The sequence below is a fragment of the Dipodomys merriami genome, unplaced genomic scaffold (genome assembly GCF_024711535.1).
Source record: "Dipodomys merriami isolate MVZ:Mamm:240054 unplaced genomic scaffold, mDipMer1.0.p SCAF_6, whole genome shotgun sequence".
NCBI lineage: Eukaryota > Metazoa > Chordata > Mammalia > Rodentia > Heteromyidae > Dipodomys > Dipodomys merriami.
In genome coordinates this window covers 6,404,988-6,421,990 of record NW_027206179.1, presented here as the reverse complement: position 1 = coordinate 6,421,990, position 17,003 = coordinate 6,404,988, and the positions used below count along the sequence as shown (strand labels likewise).

General features: G+C 48.7%; 1 protein-coding gene across 4 annotated transcripts in view; it reads left to right on the top strand.

Annotated features, from left to right (window-relative positions):
- The window catches only part of Insr (insulin receptor), a 91,700-nt gene that overhangs the window by 70,848 nt on the left and 3,849 nt on the right, over window positions 1-17,003 (top strand). Inside the window, exons 10-19 of one of the 4 annotated variants that reach the window (XM_070002347.1) lie at window positions 717-918; window positions 2,680-2,715; window positions 5,532-5,806; window positions 7,695-7,834; window positions 10,926-11,085; window positions 11,392-11,491; window positions 12,865-12,932; window positions 14,030-14,274; window positions 16,359-16,469; window positions 16,580-16,739. In XM_070002347.1, the coding sequence (XP_069858448.1) occupies window positions 717-918; window positions 2,680-2,715; window positions 5,532-5,806; window positions 7,695-7,834; window positions 10,926-11,085; window positions 11,392-11,491; window positions 12,865-12,932; window positions 14,030-14,274; window positions 16,359-16,469; window positions 16,580-16,739 (1,497 nt within the window). Of the gene's footprint in view, window positions 1-716; window positions 919-2,679; window positions 2,716-5,531; window positions 5,807-7,694; window positions 7,835-10,925; window positions 11,086-11,388; window positions 11,492-12,864; window positions 12,933-14,029; window positions 14,275-16,358; window positions 16,470-16,579; window positions 16,740-17,003 lie in introns of all 4 variants that reach the window. The other 3 variants (XM_070002346.1, XM_070002349.1, XM_070002348.1) reach the window with 3 other exon arrangements.

The following is a 17,003-nucleotide window of genomic DNA, read 5'->3' as shown; positions in this document are numbered from 1 at the left end:
ACAGAGGTTACAGAATTAAAAAAAATCAGTCAGGCACCGGTGGCTCACGCCTGTCATCCTCGCTACTCAGGAGGCTGAGATCTGAGGATCGCGGTTCGGAGCCAGCCTGGGTAGGCAAGCCCCTGAGATTCTTCTCTCCAATGAACTGTCAGAAAACCGGAAGTGGTGCTGTGGCTCAAACTGGTAGAGGAAAAAAACTGCTCAGGGACAGCACCCAGGCCCTGAGTTCAAGCCCCACAACCAACCAAAACAAAAAGAAAGACACTGCTAGATGGTTCAGATAGTACTCTTCGTGTTAGGTTTGTTGTCCCATATCATGTACACAATACACAAATTGATTAATGATGACCAGAAGTAGTTGCCTATTAGTGATATCAGTGTGTGTGTGTGCGTGTGTGCATGCGTGCTTGTGCCAGACAGTCCTGGGGCTTGACTTTAGGGCCTTGCGCACTTTGCTTGGCTTTCTCCACTCAACGCTGGTGCTCTACCACCTGAGCCACCCCTCCCCCTCGCTTTGGACTGTGATCTTCCTACCTCTGCCTTTCAGGGATCCGGGATGAAAAGCGTGCACTACCACACCCGCCCGAGAGGTTTTTCCTTCTTCTTTTTATTTTTGGCAATGTGGAACTTTCCACCTGGGTCCGAGCGTGTGTCTGTTTGGGGGAGGGAGGGTGACACTTGAGCACTCCTCTCTCTTGCTGGGTGTCTTTCCCTAGGGTTGAAGCTACCTTCCAGGATGTGGTCCCCACCATTTGAGTCCAAGGATTCTCAGAAGAACAATCAGAGCGAGTATGACGACTCTGCCAGCGAGTGCTGCTCCTGCCCCAAGACTGACTCTCAGATCCTGAAAGAGCTGGAGGAGTCCTCCTTCAGGAAGACGTTCGAGGATTACCTGCACAACGTGGTATTCGTCCCCAGGTGTGTGCTTTGGCGGTGTGTGTGTGTGTGTGTGTGTGTGTGTGTGTGTGTGTGTGTGTGTGTGTGTGTGTGTGTGTGTGTGTGTGTGTGTGTGTGTGTGTGTGTGTGTGTGTGTGTGTATGTGTATGTATCCTGGGCTCGCTTGGTGCCCATCCACTTGGGTTGTAGGGGGAATGAGGTGACATGGGGTATCCCCCCACCCCAAGATCACAGCTGGTAGTGGCTTCTGAGCTGAGCCCTCTGTGGATGGAGAGATCCTGCAACTACTGCTGGGGGGGGGGGGGGGGAATTTGAACCTGTGAGAGGGAACCACGAAACCTGGCCTGAGACGCCTGAGTTAAACCTGGCCTGCATGCTCTTACCTGCAGTTTCCTGCTGGTGCTCCTGAGAAGTCCTCCCTCCCTCCTTCCCTCCCTCCCTCCCTCTCTCTCTCTCTTTCTCTCTCTCTCTCTCTCTTTCCTTTCTTTGTTTCTTTGTTTGTTTGTTTGTTTCTTTCTCTCTTTTCATGTTAGCCTTGGGACTTGAACTCAGGGTCTTTCATTCTTGCTTGATTTTTTTTTCTCTATGCTGGCGCTGTACCCCTTGGCTCAAAGCTCCACTTCTATCTTTTTGCTGGCTAATTTGTGATAAGAGTATCTTGGATTTGTTTGCACAATCCCCAGATCTCAGCCTCCCGATTAGGTGGGATTATAGCATGAGCCAACAGTGTCCAGCCTACTTTCCCTTTCTAATCCATGTCAGCTCCTCACCTTTCTGGAACTTTCCACAGCATCATCAAAACTCCTAAAGGCTTCTCCTATTGAAATAGTACCAGTTCTTTAGTGAGTGAAAGGCTCATGTGCTGGGCTGAGAGCTGGCAAGAAAAATCACTCTAAGCTTAAAATCCATCTTTTTTTAAAGAAAGTGGATCCATGTTGGACAGGTTCATCTGTTGAGTTTCTTTGCTTTAGTGGTAGAGATGTTGAATGTTGTCTGTGTGGACATGAGCTGACTATCGGCCTGACTCAGTTTCCCCTTCCTCCTCCATCATGATTTTCTCCTCTGTAAAAGGCATATAACAGTTGGGTTCTAAGTGTCTGCCCCAGGAAAGATGCTCAGATGTCTTCTACAAATGGTGTAGCGTTCGCAGGCAACCTGAGAACCTCTCCTCATAGCTTAAAATCATCTCCAAGGCGGCCATCAGCGGCTCACGCCTGTCATCCTAGCCTTACCTCTCAGGAGGCTGACATTCGGAGGATAGAGTGTTGAAGCCAGCCTGAGACTCCAATCCCCAGGGAGCCAGGAAAAAGCCAGGTTGGAGGTGTGGACCACATTGGTGGTAGAGAACCAGGCCATGAGCAAGGAAGCGAAGGGATGGAGAGCCAGGCCCTGAGTTCAAACCCCAGTCCTGGCACACACACACACAAAAACAAAAATGCGTGAGGCTTGGTGCAGTATAAAGAAGAAAGATTCCTTTATTAGCTGGCACTTCTGGGGAGCCCAAGAGCCAAAGTCACCCTGGCTGCATCATATGATGTCACTGGGGAACCAATGAGGAACAGGGGGTAGGGCCCAAGGATGAGGTCATACTTAGGCTCTACCCCTTAAAGGGCCCATTACCCCTTATTTGCCATCCTGCATACCAAATATTTTCTAATTCCTGGGAAGCTGTACTCAACCCCTGTCCTCATCCTGACGTGGCTTCTGAGTGGCAGAGTCCAGTTGGATGATGCTGTGTCTGGCCTCAAAAGTGTTTGATTTTCGTTTTGTTTGTTTTTACAGAAAAGCCTCTTCAGGCAATGGTGTAGAAGATTCTAGGTATGATTCAGCCTGGCCACGTCCTCATGGTCCCCCTCACCCTGTGGCTGCTCAGTGCCACACAGGGGTTCCTATAGCTTTCTGCATGACGGGCTGTCTTGTCAGATGCTTCCCAAATTCACCCATTCAATGTCTTCCTATCAAAACGAAATCTGGGCATGAATGGGGGGGGGCGGGGTGGAGAGAAAGAATGAACACACTCTTCCTAAAAAGAAAAACAAAAAATTAGAATTGAAGGAGGATTTCCTGGGTCCCTCCCATGCCTCAGTTTACCCCTACTAGGATTACATCCGCAGCCTGAGATCCATGCAGCAGCAGGTCCGGCTCACTCCAGCAGCGCCTACTGGGTGCAGGAAGGCTGAGGTGAAAAAAAAAAGTGAACATCTCCCTTAGTCCCCAGAGTAGCTGGGATGACAGGTGTGAGCTACCAGCTCCTGAATTTGGTTGTTAGGCCAGGTGTTACCTGTGTGATCCGCTCTGCCCCCTAGTGGTCATTTTGAGCATAACAGGTGGTGGAGAAAAAGCAGGGTTTTGTCTGGGCCTCAATGAAAGCTGGATTTCTGGGATCACCCCTGGCTGAGACCAATCTGTGTGTGCACCCCATCCTGGGCTCTAGCCAGCAGCATCGCTGGCCAGAGAGTCGCCTGGGATGGAGTCACGGCTCCTGTGATTGGTCCTTTTGGTCCGCTGTGAAGTTGGTGGATAAACTCTAAACATGGTTGATCAGGGAGCGTGCTAGAAAAAGGTGAGCATAGAACCTTCTAGCTCATTGTCATCCTGGAGGGCCGGACAATGAGGCCCTCAGATTCTGAGAGCCAAGTGCCCTGTCAACAACCTGTTTTGGGTTTAGATTAAGGAGGCCTATCCGGAAATAGCTGCCCCAAGTAGATCCACTTGCCATAATTGAAATATGAAATAAGTGAGTGATTCCTGTCATAATTGCCATAAAAACTCAGTATGCCAGAACCGGTTGCTCTTTGCCTGCAATCCCAACTCCTTAGGAGGCTGAGATCTGAGGATTGAGGTTCAAAGCCAACCTGAGCAGGAAAGTCTGTGAGACTCTTAACTCCAATTAACCAGTAAAAAGCTGGAAGCGGCGTTGTGGCTCAAGTGGTAGAGCACTAGCCTTGAGCAAAAAAGCTCAGGGACAACACCCAGACCCAGAATTCAAGTCCCAGAACCCCCCCCCCACACACACACTTAAAAGCACTGCAATTAAAACAGTCCAATTATACTGTATATTTCATCTCTCAGGTTGAAAATCTGGAAAACAAACTAATCAAATGCAACCCAATGTTTTTTTTCTTTCTTTCCCCTTTTCCCCTCCCTTCCTTCCTTCCTTCCTTCCTTCCTTTCTTTTTTTGGGCCAGTCTTGGGGCTTGAACTCAGGGCCTGGGTGTTGTCCCTGAGCTTTTTTTGCTCAAGGCTACTGTTCTAACACTCAAGCCACAGCTCTGCTTCTGGCTTTTTTCTGCCTCATTGGAGATAAGAGTCTCACTGACTTTCTTGCCCAGGCTGGCTTTGAACTGTGATCCTCAGATCTCAGCCTCCTGAGTAGCTAGGATAACAGGTGTGAGCCCTAGGTCCCAGCCTCTAATCCAATTTTTTAACCTTTAGTTTTGCTGAATTTGGTGAGTTCCCTGTAGGTCAGCCCACGAATTGTTACAATGTTTCTAGATAACAAATGTAGCCTTGGTGGCTTATGAAGTGTAAAATGTTTCCTATTTCCTTTAATTTAGTGACTTCCCCCCCCCCCCCCACTGATCAACATTTGAAAACTAATAAGAAATCAATCAGCAGAGCAAATTATGGTAGGAAAAAAATGGAAATGCTCTTAAAAATTTTTTTAAAAATCAAAACCAGGGCATGTATCCTATCATTCGGCCTCCAAGAGAATACTCTGATTAAAATTAAAAAAAAAAAAAAAGGGCTGAGCACCGATGGCTCACACCTATAATCCTAGCTACTCAGGAGGCTAAGGTCTGAGGATCACAGTTCGAGGCCAACCTAGGCAGGAAAGTCCTCGAAATTCTTGTCTCCAGTGAACCATCAGAAAACCGGAAGTGGTGCTGTGGCTCAAGTGGTAGAGCGCTAGCCTTGAGGTGAAGAGCTGAGGGACAGCACCCAGGCCCAGAGTTCAAGCCCCATGATGGATTCTCCCCCCCACAAAAAACCAAACCAAAACAAAACAAAACATATATATAGGAAGATGAGCTGGGTGTGGTGGCATAGGCCTGTGGTCCCAGCCTTCAAGAGTCTGACACAGGTAGACCTCAAATTCAAAACTGTCCTGGGCTACACAGTGTTCTATTTGAACCTGGGTCAGCCTGGTTTTATGATTCCTCTGCTCCTACTTCCCGCCATAGCTGGGTGTGTGTCACAACACTTGGCCCTTTCTGTTGAGATGAGGCGTTGTGAACTTCTTTCGCCTGGGTTGGCTTGGAACTGCGATCTTCCCGATCGCTGTCCCCTGAGTAACTAAGATGACAAATGTGAGGTTCTCCCTCGCCCCCCCCCCCCCCATATACCCCAGCACCCAGCTCGCATCTCATCTCTATTTCCACACTAATCCTGGTGATTATTTGGAGCAAATCAGCACCTTGGTTAATCAAGCAAATGGCCCTGGGGCCACGGGCTGTGATACTGAAATATCAGAGAAATAACTTTAAAGCTTCTTCTCCTGGTGGTAATTTTATTTCTGTGCAATCTGCAGCCTGCTCTTCCTTTGCCATGCTGCCGTCTCTCCCGCTTCCTTTCACGAAGGTGAAGTTGTGACCCTGTCCCTCCCCCTTCCCCGTGTCTTCCTGTCACTCCAGGCCATCCAGGAAGCGCAGGTCTCTCGGGGACGTGGTGAACGTGACCATGATGCCGCCTGTCATCCCGATTTTCCCCAACGTCTCCTCCACCGTGGTGCCCACCACCCAGGAGCCACCCCGGCCCGTTGAGAAAGTTGTGAACAAGGAGTCGCTGGTCATCTCTGGCCTGCGTCACTTCACCGGCTACCGCATCGAGTTGCAGGCCTGCAACCAAGACGCCCCGGAGGAGAGATGCAGCGTGGCCGCCTATGTCAGCGCCCGCACCATGCCCGAAGGTGCAGCCCTCATCTATATCTATATCTATATCCATACACACATATATGTTATATGCTCATTTATGCCTGGTGCCCTACCACCTGAGCCATGTCATCAGCCCTGTTTTTTGCTGGTTAATTGGAAGTGAAGTCTTTGTTGTTGGTGGTGGTGGTTGTGGGGCTTGAACTCAGGGCCTGGGTGTTGTCCCTGAACTCTTTCGCTCAAGGCTAGAGCTCCACCACTTGGAGCCACACCACCACTTCTGTTTTTCTGGTGGTTCATTGGAGGTAAGAATCTCATGGACTTGCCTGCCTAGGTTGGCCTCAAACTGCGATCCTCAGCTCTCAGCCTCCAGAGTAGATAGGATCACAGGCATGAGCCACCACTGCTAGCTTTTTTTGTTTGTTCTTGTACTGGCACTTGAACTCAGGGTTCTGGCTCAGTTCCTCAGCTTTTTTTATATTCAAGGCAAAAAAGGAAAAAAAAAGGCATAGTTTTAAAAATTTTTTCTCAAAGCCTGGTTCAAGTCGTAGAGCACCAACCTTGAGTATCAGAGCCAAGTGAGAATGTGAGGCCCTGAGTTCAAGCCCCAGTACTAGTGCACACACAAAACCAAAAACCAAAATAGCAATTGCCACCACTCCTGTAACAGATAATGCTTGAGCTAAGAAGCTATTGGCTTGAGCAGGAATAGCAAGAAAACAAAAACAATCCTAGAGAATAGCACTAGAGAGCTAGGAGGGAAGGAGATAGAAAGCAGAAGGGATGATAGAGGAGTAAGGAAGAAAGACAAACACAAAGTCAGCTGAAACAATGAAAATAAGAACGAGAGAGCAGGAATGATGAAAGATGACAAAAGCAGGTAATTAAGAGAGGAAAAGTGGACCTAATTGTAACAGAAAGAATAAAAATGGAAGGAGAGGAGGAAAAAGAGTAAGTTAAAAATGAAGTATTACGTGGGAGAACGTAAACTATACAACTTGTGGGTTGAGAGATTACCTCTATAATAACCATAAAGTAAATTAATTTAAAAAAATGAAATATTAAGCCAGGCGCTGGTGGCTCATGCCTATCATCCTAGCTACTCAGGAAGCTGAGAGCAGAGGATCGCAGTTCAAAGCCAACCCAGGCAGGAAAGTCCATGGGATTTATCTCCAATGAACCACCAGAAAACCAGAAGTGGAGCTGTGACTGGTAGAGCTCTAGCCTTGAGCAAAAGAGTGAAGGGACTCTAGTTCAAGCCTCACAACCCGACAAAAAAGAAAAACAACAAACACAAGCACTGACTGGTGGCTCAGGTCTACTTTCCAGGCCCTGGGCAAGGAGCCTGCAAGCCCCAGGCCAGCCTGGGTCCTCAGTAAGGCAAGAGCCCAGCTAGCAGACAGGAGGTGTGGCTCAATGGTGGGGGAGTGGCCTAAGTGAAGGGGGACTGGACTCAAGTGGAAGGGGCGTGGCTAAGTGGTGGAGGTGTGGCTCGGCAGAAGGGTGTGGCTACATAGATGAAGTGGCTCAGCGGTGGGGGTGTGGCTCGGTCGGAAGGGGCGGGGTTAAGCGTTGGGGGTGTGGCTCAGCAGAAGGGCGATGCTTTATAGCGGTGGGGGCATGGCTCCACAAAGGGGGCATATCTCGGTAGTGGGGCGTGTCTGGGGGGTGTGGCCAGGGGAGAGGCGTGGCTTATCCGGATGTGGCTTGGCAGTGGGGGCGTGGCCGGAGCGGTAGCCCCTCCGCTGGGGTTCCCAGGCAAGCTCCTCATGCCATCCCCCCCTAATGACCGGAAGATGAACGAGGAAGGAGACACCCCTCTGCCCCTCAATATCCAGCGTGGGGGGCCTGGGAGGATCCTGTCCCTAGGGCGGGCAGGGCCGGGGATGGGGTGCGATCTGACACCCAGACTTCATCATCCTGCAGCCAAGGCGGATGACATCGTCGGCCCCGTGACCCACGAAATCTTCGAGAACAACGTTGTGCACTTGACCTGGCAGGAGCCCAAGGAGCCCAACGGCCTGATCGTGCTGTATGAAGTCAGCTACCGGCGGTACGGCGATGAGGTGAGGCCTTTCCAGCCCCCAGCGTCACGCTTCCCTCCCCGAAGCCCGGGTCACCGAAACATAGACCCCTGGCTGTCCGGTCAGCCTGTCAGGAGATGGCATCGAGCTGCCGGTCTGGCCGGGTGCACACCTGTCATCCTCACTGTGTACTCAAGAGGCAGTGATCCGGAGGATCACGGTTTGAAGCCCTCCTGAGCAGGAAAATCCCAAGGACTCTTTATCTGCAGTTAACCAGAAAACAAAAAAGAAAAGAAAAAGAAAAGCCAGAAATGGATCTGTGGCTTAAGGGATAAGAGTACTACCTAGTCTTGAGCTTAGAAAAAAAGCGAAGGGGGTAGTATTCAGGCCCTGCGTTCAAACCCCAATACTGGCATGTGTACACACACACACACACACACACACACACACACACACACACACACACACACACACACACACACACACACACACACACACACACACACACACACACACACACACACACACACACACACACACACACACACACACACACACACACACACACAAAAGAAAAGAAGAAAAAAAGGAAATGTCAGCCTGTAATCTTTTCTGTTTTTCCTGAATCCTCCAAGCTGGACCAAGATTGATGACGTTGTTATTACTATTGTTATTTTCCTAACAAGACCAAAGATAGATTTGCTTGTTTGTTGTTGGTCATGGGTCTTGAATTCAGGGCTTGGGCGCTGTCCCTGAGTTGTTTTGCTCAAGGCTAGCACTCTACCACTTGAACCACAGCCACAGAGTCATTTCTGTTTCTGTGGTTCATTGGAGATAAGAGTCTCAAGACCTTTCCAGCCCAGGCTGGCTTTGAGCTGCAGTCCTCAGTTCTCAGCCTCCTGAGTAGCTAAGGCTTACCAGCTTGAGCCACCAGTGCCTGGCTATATTTATTATTTTTATTCATTAATATTATTTTTTAGATCAACATTTTCTTTAGCTTCCTTATTTTTATTTTTATTTTTATATTGTGTCAGTTGTGGAGCCTGAACTCTGAGCCTGGGTGCTGTCCCTCAGCTCTTCAGCTCAAGGTTAGCACTCTACCACTTGAGCCATAGTACCACTTCTGGCTTTTTCTGCTTGTGTGGTGCTGAGGAATCAAACCCAGGGCCTCATGCATGTAAGGCAAGCATATTACCACTGAGCCACCTTCCCAGTCCTTACTATTATTATTTTTTTTTGGTGCCAGTCCTGGGGCTGGAACTCAGTCCTGGGTGTTGTCCTGGGCTTCTTTTGTTCAAGGCTAGTGGTCTACCACTTACAGTTCCACCTTTTGGCTCTTTTGGTGGTTTATTGGCAGTAAGAGTCTCGTGGACTTCCCTGTCTGGGCAGGCTTTGAACCTTGATCCTCAGATCTAAGCCTCCTGAGTAGCTAGGATTACAGGCATGAGCTACTGGTGTCAGATTACAATATGTGTGTGTGTGTGTGTGTGTGTGTGTGTGTGTGTGTGTGAGAGAGAGAGAGAGAGAGAGAGAGAGAGAGAGAGAGAGAGACAGACAGACAGACAGACAGACAGACAGACAGACGGATAGACAGAGCATTTAGCTCCTTCACCATTGATTGGGTTTCAATTCTTACTTTGCTCTTTGCCTCCATGGAGATCAACTGGGGCAGATTCTAGATCTTTCCACCCTGTTTCCTTCTTGCCTCCCCACCCCCTGGAGTTGCCTGTAGTAAACATTTGAGAATTTGTACATTTGAACCTTTGCTCCCTGTCTCCTGTTTGCCAGCTCCAGTCACCTGGCCCTTGAGATTTGATCATGGCAGGATAAACATGGGCCTTGAGACGTGTAACATTTCTTCTCTCCACCCCTTGCCAGTTTCCAAGCTGGGCTTTCTGCACACCCGGTTAACTTTGAAACGGTTGGGCAAAGTTTTCCAAGTTCTGGTTGGCTGCTAACCGGTTTGACCCGCTTTCCTCAGTGTGCCTCTCTCCTGATTAGTTCTGGCTCACCTCTACTTCCCTGTCTGCACTGGGCATGCGTGTCCTTTGCTTTATATTCAGTCCTTGCAGACACTTGGAAAAATGCCAAATTCTGTTTATTTATTTATTTATTTATTATCTATGTGTGTGGGTTCTGGGGCTTGAACTCAGGGCCTAGATGCCCTCGCTGAGCTTTTTCCCTCAAGGCTGGTGCTCTACCACTTGATCCACAGCTCCACTTCCTGCTTTTTTGGTGGTTCATTGGAGATAAGAGTCTCATGGTCTTTCTTGCCCAGCTTGGCTTTGAACCAGGATCCTCAGATCTCAGCCTCCAGAGTAGCTAGGATGATAGCCATGAACCATCAGTGCCCGGCCGATTTGTTCTTGGATGTTGCCCTGATGGGGGTCCTTCTTTGCCACCTTCCTGACTTTTGGGGAGGAGTGTGGGGTAAGAGTTCCGAGTTCAATTTTTGCCCCGGTTGCTTCTCAGCTCTAGAATTCACAGTTGTTTTTCTTTTTTTCTTTTTTTTTTTGATCAAGTTGAAGTGAACTAATCTTTTAAGCAAACTCTACTTTGTGAGCCAAGTGGGGCCTCCTGATATTCCTCCCCCGCTTCCCCTCCTCACTCCCCCCCCCCCCCCCCCCCGTGAGCTATGAAATATTTTGGGGGAGATTAAGGGAAGTTTGGGGGAATTGGACTCAAGGCCTCAAGCTTGCTAGGTAAGTGCTCTATGCTTAAGCCATGCCTCCAGCCTTGCTTTTACTGGCTAATTAGAGACTTACCTGCCCAGGCTGGCTGGCTTCAAACCACGATCCTTAGATCTCGGCCTCCCCTGTAGCTGGGATTGTAGGCCTAAGCTACAGTGCCTGGCTCCTATACTGTTCCTTTATGTATGTTGATGAGATTATGGATTTCTCCGTGGCTGTTTCTGTGCAAAGTTGAGTCTGATCTGTGAGTTGGGAGTATTTACTCTCAGGTCCTGGCCTGCAGCCCCCCATCTGAAGTCCAGTTTCCTTGCTCATTGCCGGAGGCTGCTGATAAAGCAAGTCAGCAATGCAGGTCTGATGCCTGGCTCCTGACTCCACTTTTGTGCTTCCCAGACAACAGGGCTGTCACCTTACCCCGTGAGTCCTTTGTTCCTTCTTTCTAGGAGCTTCATCTCTGCGTCTCCAGAAAGCATTTTGCCCTGGAGCAGGGATGCCGGCTTCGAGGGCTGCCCCCTGGCAACTACAGTGTGCGCATCCGGGCCACCTCATTGGCCGGCAATGGCTCCTGGACTGAACCTACTTATTTCTACGTGACAGATTATTGTAAGTCTCTACTGCCATGTCTTGGCGTGGTTTGTTGTTTGTTAAGAATGGGGGTAGAATCTCACAAACTTTGTGCCTGGATTGCCTTGAACACAGAGAGAGAGAAAGAGAGATAGGACAGACTGAAAGACTAGTGCTCTACCACTTGACGAGAGAGAAATGGACAGAGAGACAGACGGAGACAGACAGACAGACAGACAGGGCCACAGCATGGCCAGGACAGGGGATTTGTGATGTGAAATCTGAGGTAAACACGTTTTGATGCGAATCAGTTAGTTATTTTTCCTCTCTCCTCTATTTCAGTAGACGTCCCATCCAACCTTGCGAAAATCATCATCGGCCCGCTCATCTTCGTCTTCCTCTTCAGCGGTGTGATCGGAAGCATTTACCTGTTCCTCAGAAAGAGGTAGACACCCCTCCCTGCCCCAAACCCCAAACAGACAGAAAACAAGTGCCTAGAAACTGGTGCAGGCATAACTGGAGTATGTTCACAGATTTTACTGAGATAGGATGAATTACATGGCAATACGGTATTGGCGCCACACTCCCAGCTCCCTTTATTTGCTTTAGTTTTTTAGATAGGGTCTCATGCTTTTGCCCCGGCCTAGGTTTGGATTGCCATCCTCTGCCTCCACCGCCTCCCAAGTTGTTGGGATTATAAGCATGTGTAATCACGCCTGGCTTGTTTGTTAAGATAAGAGCCTTGCTAACTTTTTGCCCAGACTGGTGTCAAACCATAATTCTTTTGTTTGTGCCTTCTGAGTAGCTGGGATAATAGGCATGTACCACTATGCTCGGCCTCTCATTTACAACACTGTTATACAAAATTCTTTGTAGTTCATTGATTCTCACTGAGAGTTTTTATTTGTCTTCCATAAAATCTTTGTACCTATGACCAGCCTAAGATGGCTATTAATGTAGATGTTAATTGATTTTGGTTTTCTTTCTTTTCTTTCTCTTTTTGGCCATTCCTGGGGCTTGAACTATGGGCCTGGATGCTGTCTCTGAGCTTCTTTTCCTCCAGGCTGGAACCACAGCACCATTTTAGGCTTCTTCTGTGATGAATTGGAGATAAGAGTCTTAGGAGCTGGCTTTGAACTGTGATCTTCAGATCTTAGCCCAAGGCCAGCTCCCCATCACTTGAGCCACAGTACCACTTCCGGCTTTTTTCTGCTTATGTGGTGCTGAGGAATCGAACCCAGGGCCTCATGCATGAAAGGGAAGCAGTCTACCATTGAGCCAACTTCCCAGCCCCTGTTTGTTTTTATTTTTTTATTTTATTTTATTTTTTTAATTTAATTTTATTTGTGAACATACTGTACAGAGGAGTTACAATTACGTGGGCAGGATAATGCGTACATTTCTTACCAAGCATTGCAGCCTCCTCCTTTGTTTACCCTTCACATCCCTTCCCAGCCTCCCCCCCCCCCCCCCCGTTTGTTTTTAATAGACAGCAAGGTCTCACTATTTAGCCTATACTGACCTGGAACTCACAGTCCTCTTGGCATATAGCCTTTTAAGTGCTGGGATTATAGGCATGTGCCACCAAACTCAGTTTGATTAACATTTTTCTTTGCATTAGAGAATAAGACAGAAATAAGATGTGTAAGTTCCTATACATTCTTGTTTTCTCAAGTTTGGAAAACAAGAGTCATTTATAGCAATTCCTGAGTTGTAGTTGTTGCCTATTTCCATGGGGTGTAAATATTCACATGTTGGCCAGTTCTACAGAGTTCTGTAAGAATCTCAAGCTTGTGTTTCCCTGTCTTTCTCCTCCAGGCAACCGGATGGGCCAATGGGACCACTATATGCTTCTTCAAATCCTGAGTATCTCAGTGCCAGTGATGGTGAGTCCTTTGCCCTTCCTTTAAGGTAGTCAGTGTGTGTGTGTGTGTGTGTGTGTGTGTGTGTGTGTGTATACTTGCCAGCTTAAACTCAGGACCTGATGCTGTCCCTGAGCTTTTTTTGCTCAAGGCTAGTGCTCTACCACTTTGAGCCACAGCTCTACTTTTACCTTTTTTTTTTTTTTGTGGTTCATTGGAGATAAGAATCTCATAGACTTTCCTGCCCTGGCTGGCTTCTAACCACAATCCTCAGATCTCAGCCTCCTGAGTGGCTGGGATGACAGGCGTGAGCCACTCTGTTTGCCTGGCTTCAAAGGACCTAATTGTGGGACAGTGACCATTGTTTTAGGGCTTGGATATGGATATGGCTGGTCATCTGCAGGCTGGTGGTCTCCAGGCATGGCTGAGCCTCCAGGGCAAAGTGGGAAAGTGCCAGGGCAAAGCCCCTTCCCATCTTCTCATCTTGGATTGTCTCCCATCAACCGAAGCAATCCTTGTAGAATCCATCCCTTGGTGGGATGGACTGCTAAGTATCTTGGGCAGTTTTTTTCCCCACATTGTCTATAATTTCCTAAGTATTTATTTTTCTCTATAGAAATGACATGCATTTTCCGATCTAAAAGCATACACAAATATATATGCCTTTTTGGCATTTTTGTGAACCCACTTCCTTTCCCTTCTCTCCATCCCAACTCCCACGGCACAGCTGGCAAATCATCAGAGCCAACAGGAAGTAGTGGGGGAACCTGAGAATGGATAGAAGGCCGGGGATTCGGCCATCCTGTGCGCTTAGGGCCAGGATTTGGACCAGGTTGATTTTGGGGAGATGAGCTGAGTCTTTGTGTTAGCCGTGGATGCCTGCCTTTTGCTGTGCTGGGCTCTAACTAAGCTCAGTGCTCAGCAGAGAGAGAGAGAGAGAGAGAGAGAGAGAGAGAGAGAGAGAGAGAGAGAGAGAGAGAGAGAGAGAGAGAGATCCTGGATGGTAGGATGGATGGATTTTGGGGGCCCCTTGGATGGCAGGAGGATGGATTGGGGGGACTCCAGCTATGTTGGGAGGTGTCTGGGTGGGCCGAGACACCGTGTGGATAAGTGAGAAGTAGTTTTTCCATGTTCTGTGTACGTGCCGGACGAGTGGGAAGTGCCCCGGGACAAGATCACCCTCCTGCGGGAGCTGGGCCAGGGCTCCTTCGGTATGGTGTACGAGGGCAATGCCAAGGACATCATCAAAGGCGAGGCAGAGACCCGTGTGGCGGTGAAGACGGTCAATGAGGCGGCCAGTCTACGGGAGCGCATTGAGTTCCTCAACGAGGCTTCGGTCATGAAGGGCTTCACCTGTCACCACGTGGTGAGTGCGGGCGGGAGGGGACGAAGGCTTCTGTGCAAACAGCACTGAGCCCATCCAGGACACTGGACATGGACCCCTGCATGCCCCACATCCTCCTAAATAAACCTCCCATGCCCAAGATGTGAGGCGATGGGGGTCTTGCCCTTCTATATTTCATCCTCTCCCACCTCACCTGGTACCAAACTCATCACTCACTCACCACTTTCTAGAATCTTCCTTTGCTTTCTGGGGTCCTCCATTGCTTTTCTCTCTTCACTTTCCAGAATCTTCCATCACTTTCCAGAATCTTCACCTTCCAGAAACTTCCCTGGCTTTCTAGAATCTTCCATTGCTTTCTAGACTCTCTCATTTGAGGAGCTTCTGTAGCTTCCCAGAATCTTCCCATCACTTCTTAGAATATTCCTTTGTTTTCTAAGACTCTCATCACTTTCCAGAATCTTCACTCATCACTTTCTAGAATCTTCCTTTGCTCTCTGGAGTCCTCCATTGCTTTTCTCATGTCACTTTCCAGAATCTTCTACCACTTTTGAGAATCTTGACCTTCCAGAAACTTCCCTGGCTTTCTAGCATCTTCCATTGCTTTCCGGACTCTCTCACTTGAGGGTCTCCCATACTTCGCAGAATCTTCCATTGCTTCACAGAAACTTCCTTCACTTGCTAGAATCTTCACTTGCTTTCCAGAATCTGCTTTTGAGTATCTCCCATCACTTTCTAGAATGTTCTATCACCTCTAGATTCTTCCATCACGTTCTAGAAACTCCTCTTGCTTTCTAGAATCTTTCATTGCTTTCCAGAGTCTTCCCTTGCTTTCTAGACTTTCAGAATCTTCCTTCACTTTCCAGAACCTTCCATCACTTCCTAGAATCTTGCTTTCTGAGACTCTCATCATTATCCAGGATCTTCCATTGCTTCCCAGAATCTTCTGTCTTTCTAAAATCTTCCTTTGTTTTCCAGACTCTTCTGTCTCTTCCCTCTTCTTGGCTCATGTGTAACCCTTAACTACATGGAGGTCTGCTTTCTATTTCTTCCAGAAGCCGGTACAAGCTTTCTCTGTCTTTGTGTTCTTGTTGGGGTCTGTACCCTTTCATCCTTACCATCCATATGTATGGGACTCCTAAGTTCCTTTGTTGTCCCTGGCTTGCAACAGATTTCTGTCCTTGTGGACTGGGTCCCAGGCAGTGGAGACGGATTCGAAACCCAATATGTGAATCATGTTTTAGAGAAAAGGCAGTGGAAATAGGAAAAAAGAGGAGAGAAGGGGGAGGTTGATATACTTAAGCAAAGACTAAAAAATGTGAGAGACCAACTTCCGTGGACATGGGAAGAGACAGAGCACCCAACAGCGGGAAAGTGGATGCAGAGATTTGGAGGTAGAAGCATGGCTTGTGTGAGAGTATGGATATTTGTCGGGAGTATATGTAATGCTGGTCCTGGGGCTTGATTTCAGGGGCTAGATGCTGTCCATGAGTTTCTTTTGCTCAAAACTACACTCTATTATTGAACTACAGCCCCATTTCCAGCTTTTTTTTGGGGGGTGTGTGGGTGGAGAAGAGTTTCACTGCCTGGGTGCAGGTGGCTCATGTCTAATCCTAGCCATTCAGGAAGACAGAGATCTGAGGATCGTGGATCAAAGCCAGCCCAGGCAGGAAAGTCCAGGTGACTCTAACCTCCAGTTAATCACCAGAAAAACCAGAAGTGGTGATGTGACTCAAAGTGGTAGAGTGGCTAGCCTTGAGTGAAAAAGAGCTCAGGGACAGTGCCCACGTCCATGACGGACAAAAACAGAAAACAAGAAAAGTCTCACTGACTTTCCTGCCTGGGCTCTCAGATCTGGGCTTTCTCAGATCTCTGCCTCCTGAGTAGCTAGGATCACAGGTGTGAGCCACTGGGAGTGTGAAGGAGCTGAGATTAGCCTTGAGATGTCCTGCAGGTGGACAGGGTCTGTTTATACCCCAAGATTGGGGTGGTTGAGCTCACTCCATACAGCTGCAAGATGCTGGGAGCACTATGCAGGCTCCAGACAGAGGAGTTGAAATGATAGACTGTGATGGGAGCAATCCCCACCGCCCATGCCTGCCCCACAGGTCCGCCTCCTGGGCGTGGTGTCCAAGGGCCAGCCCACACTGGTGGTGATGGAACTGATGGCTCAAGGAGACCTGAAGAGCTACCTCCGATCTCTGAGGCCAGACGCTGAGGTGAGCTTAGCTCCAGATACCAAGTCGGGCTCCCACTCCTGGCTCTGGCTTCCAGTATTCTTGAGCATAACAAATCCTCCCTCCCCCCTCCACCCCATTTTTCATTACAGAATAACCCGGGTCGCCCACCCCCTACGCTGCAAGAGATGATTCAGATGGCAGGAGAGATTGCTGACGGCATGGCCTACCTGAATGCCAAGAAGTTTGTGCACCGAGACCTGGCTGCACGAAACTGCATGGTTGCCCACGATTTTACTGTCAAAATTGGAGGTGCGTCTCTCCCCCCCCCTCTAGTCCTGGGGCTTGAACTCAGGGCCTGGGCACTGTCCCTGAGCTGCTTTTGCCAGGCTAACACTCTACCACTTGAGCCACAGCACCACTTCTAGCTTTTTTGGTAGATGTGGTACTAAGGAATGGAACCCAGGGCTTCATGCATGCTAGGCAAGCACTCTACCACAAAGCCACCCTCCCAGTCTTGGAGGTGCATCTTAATTGCCCTTTCTGCTTTGAACTGTGCAACCTGGATTGGGTGGG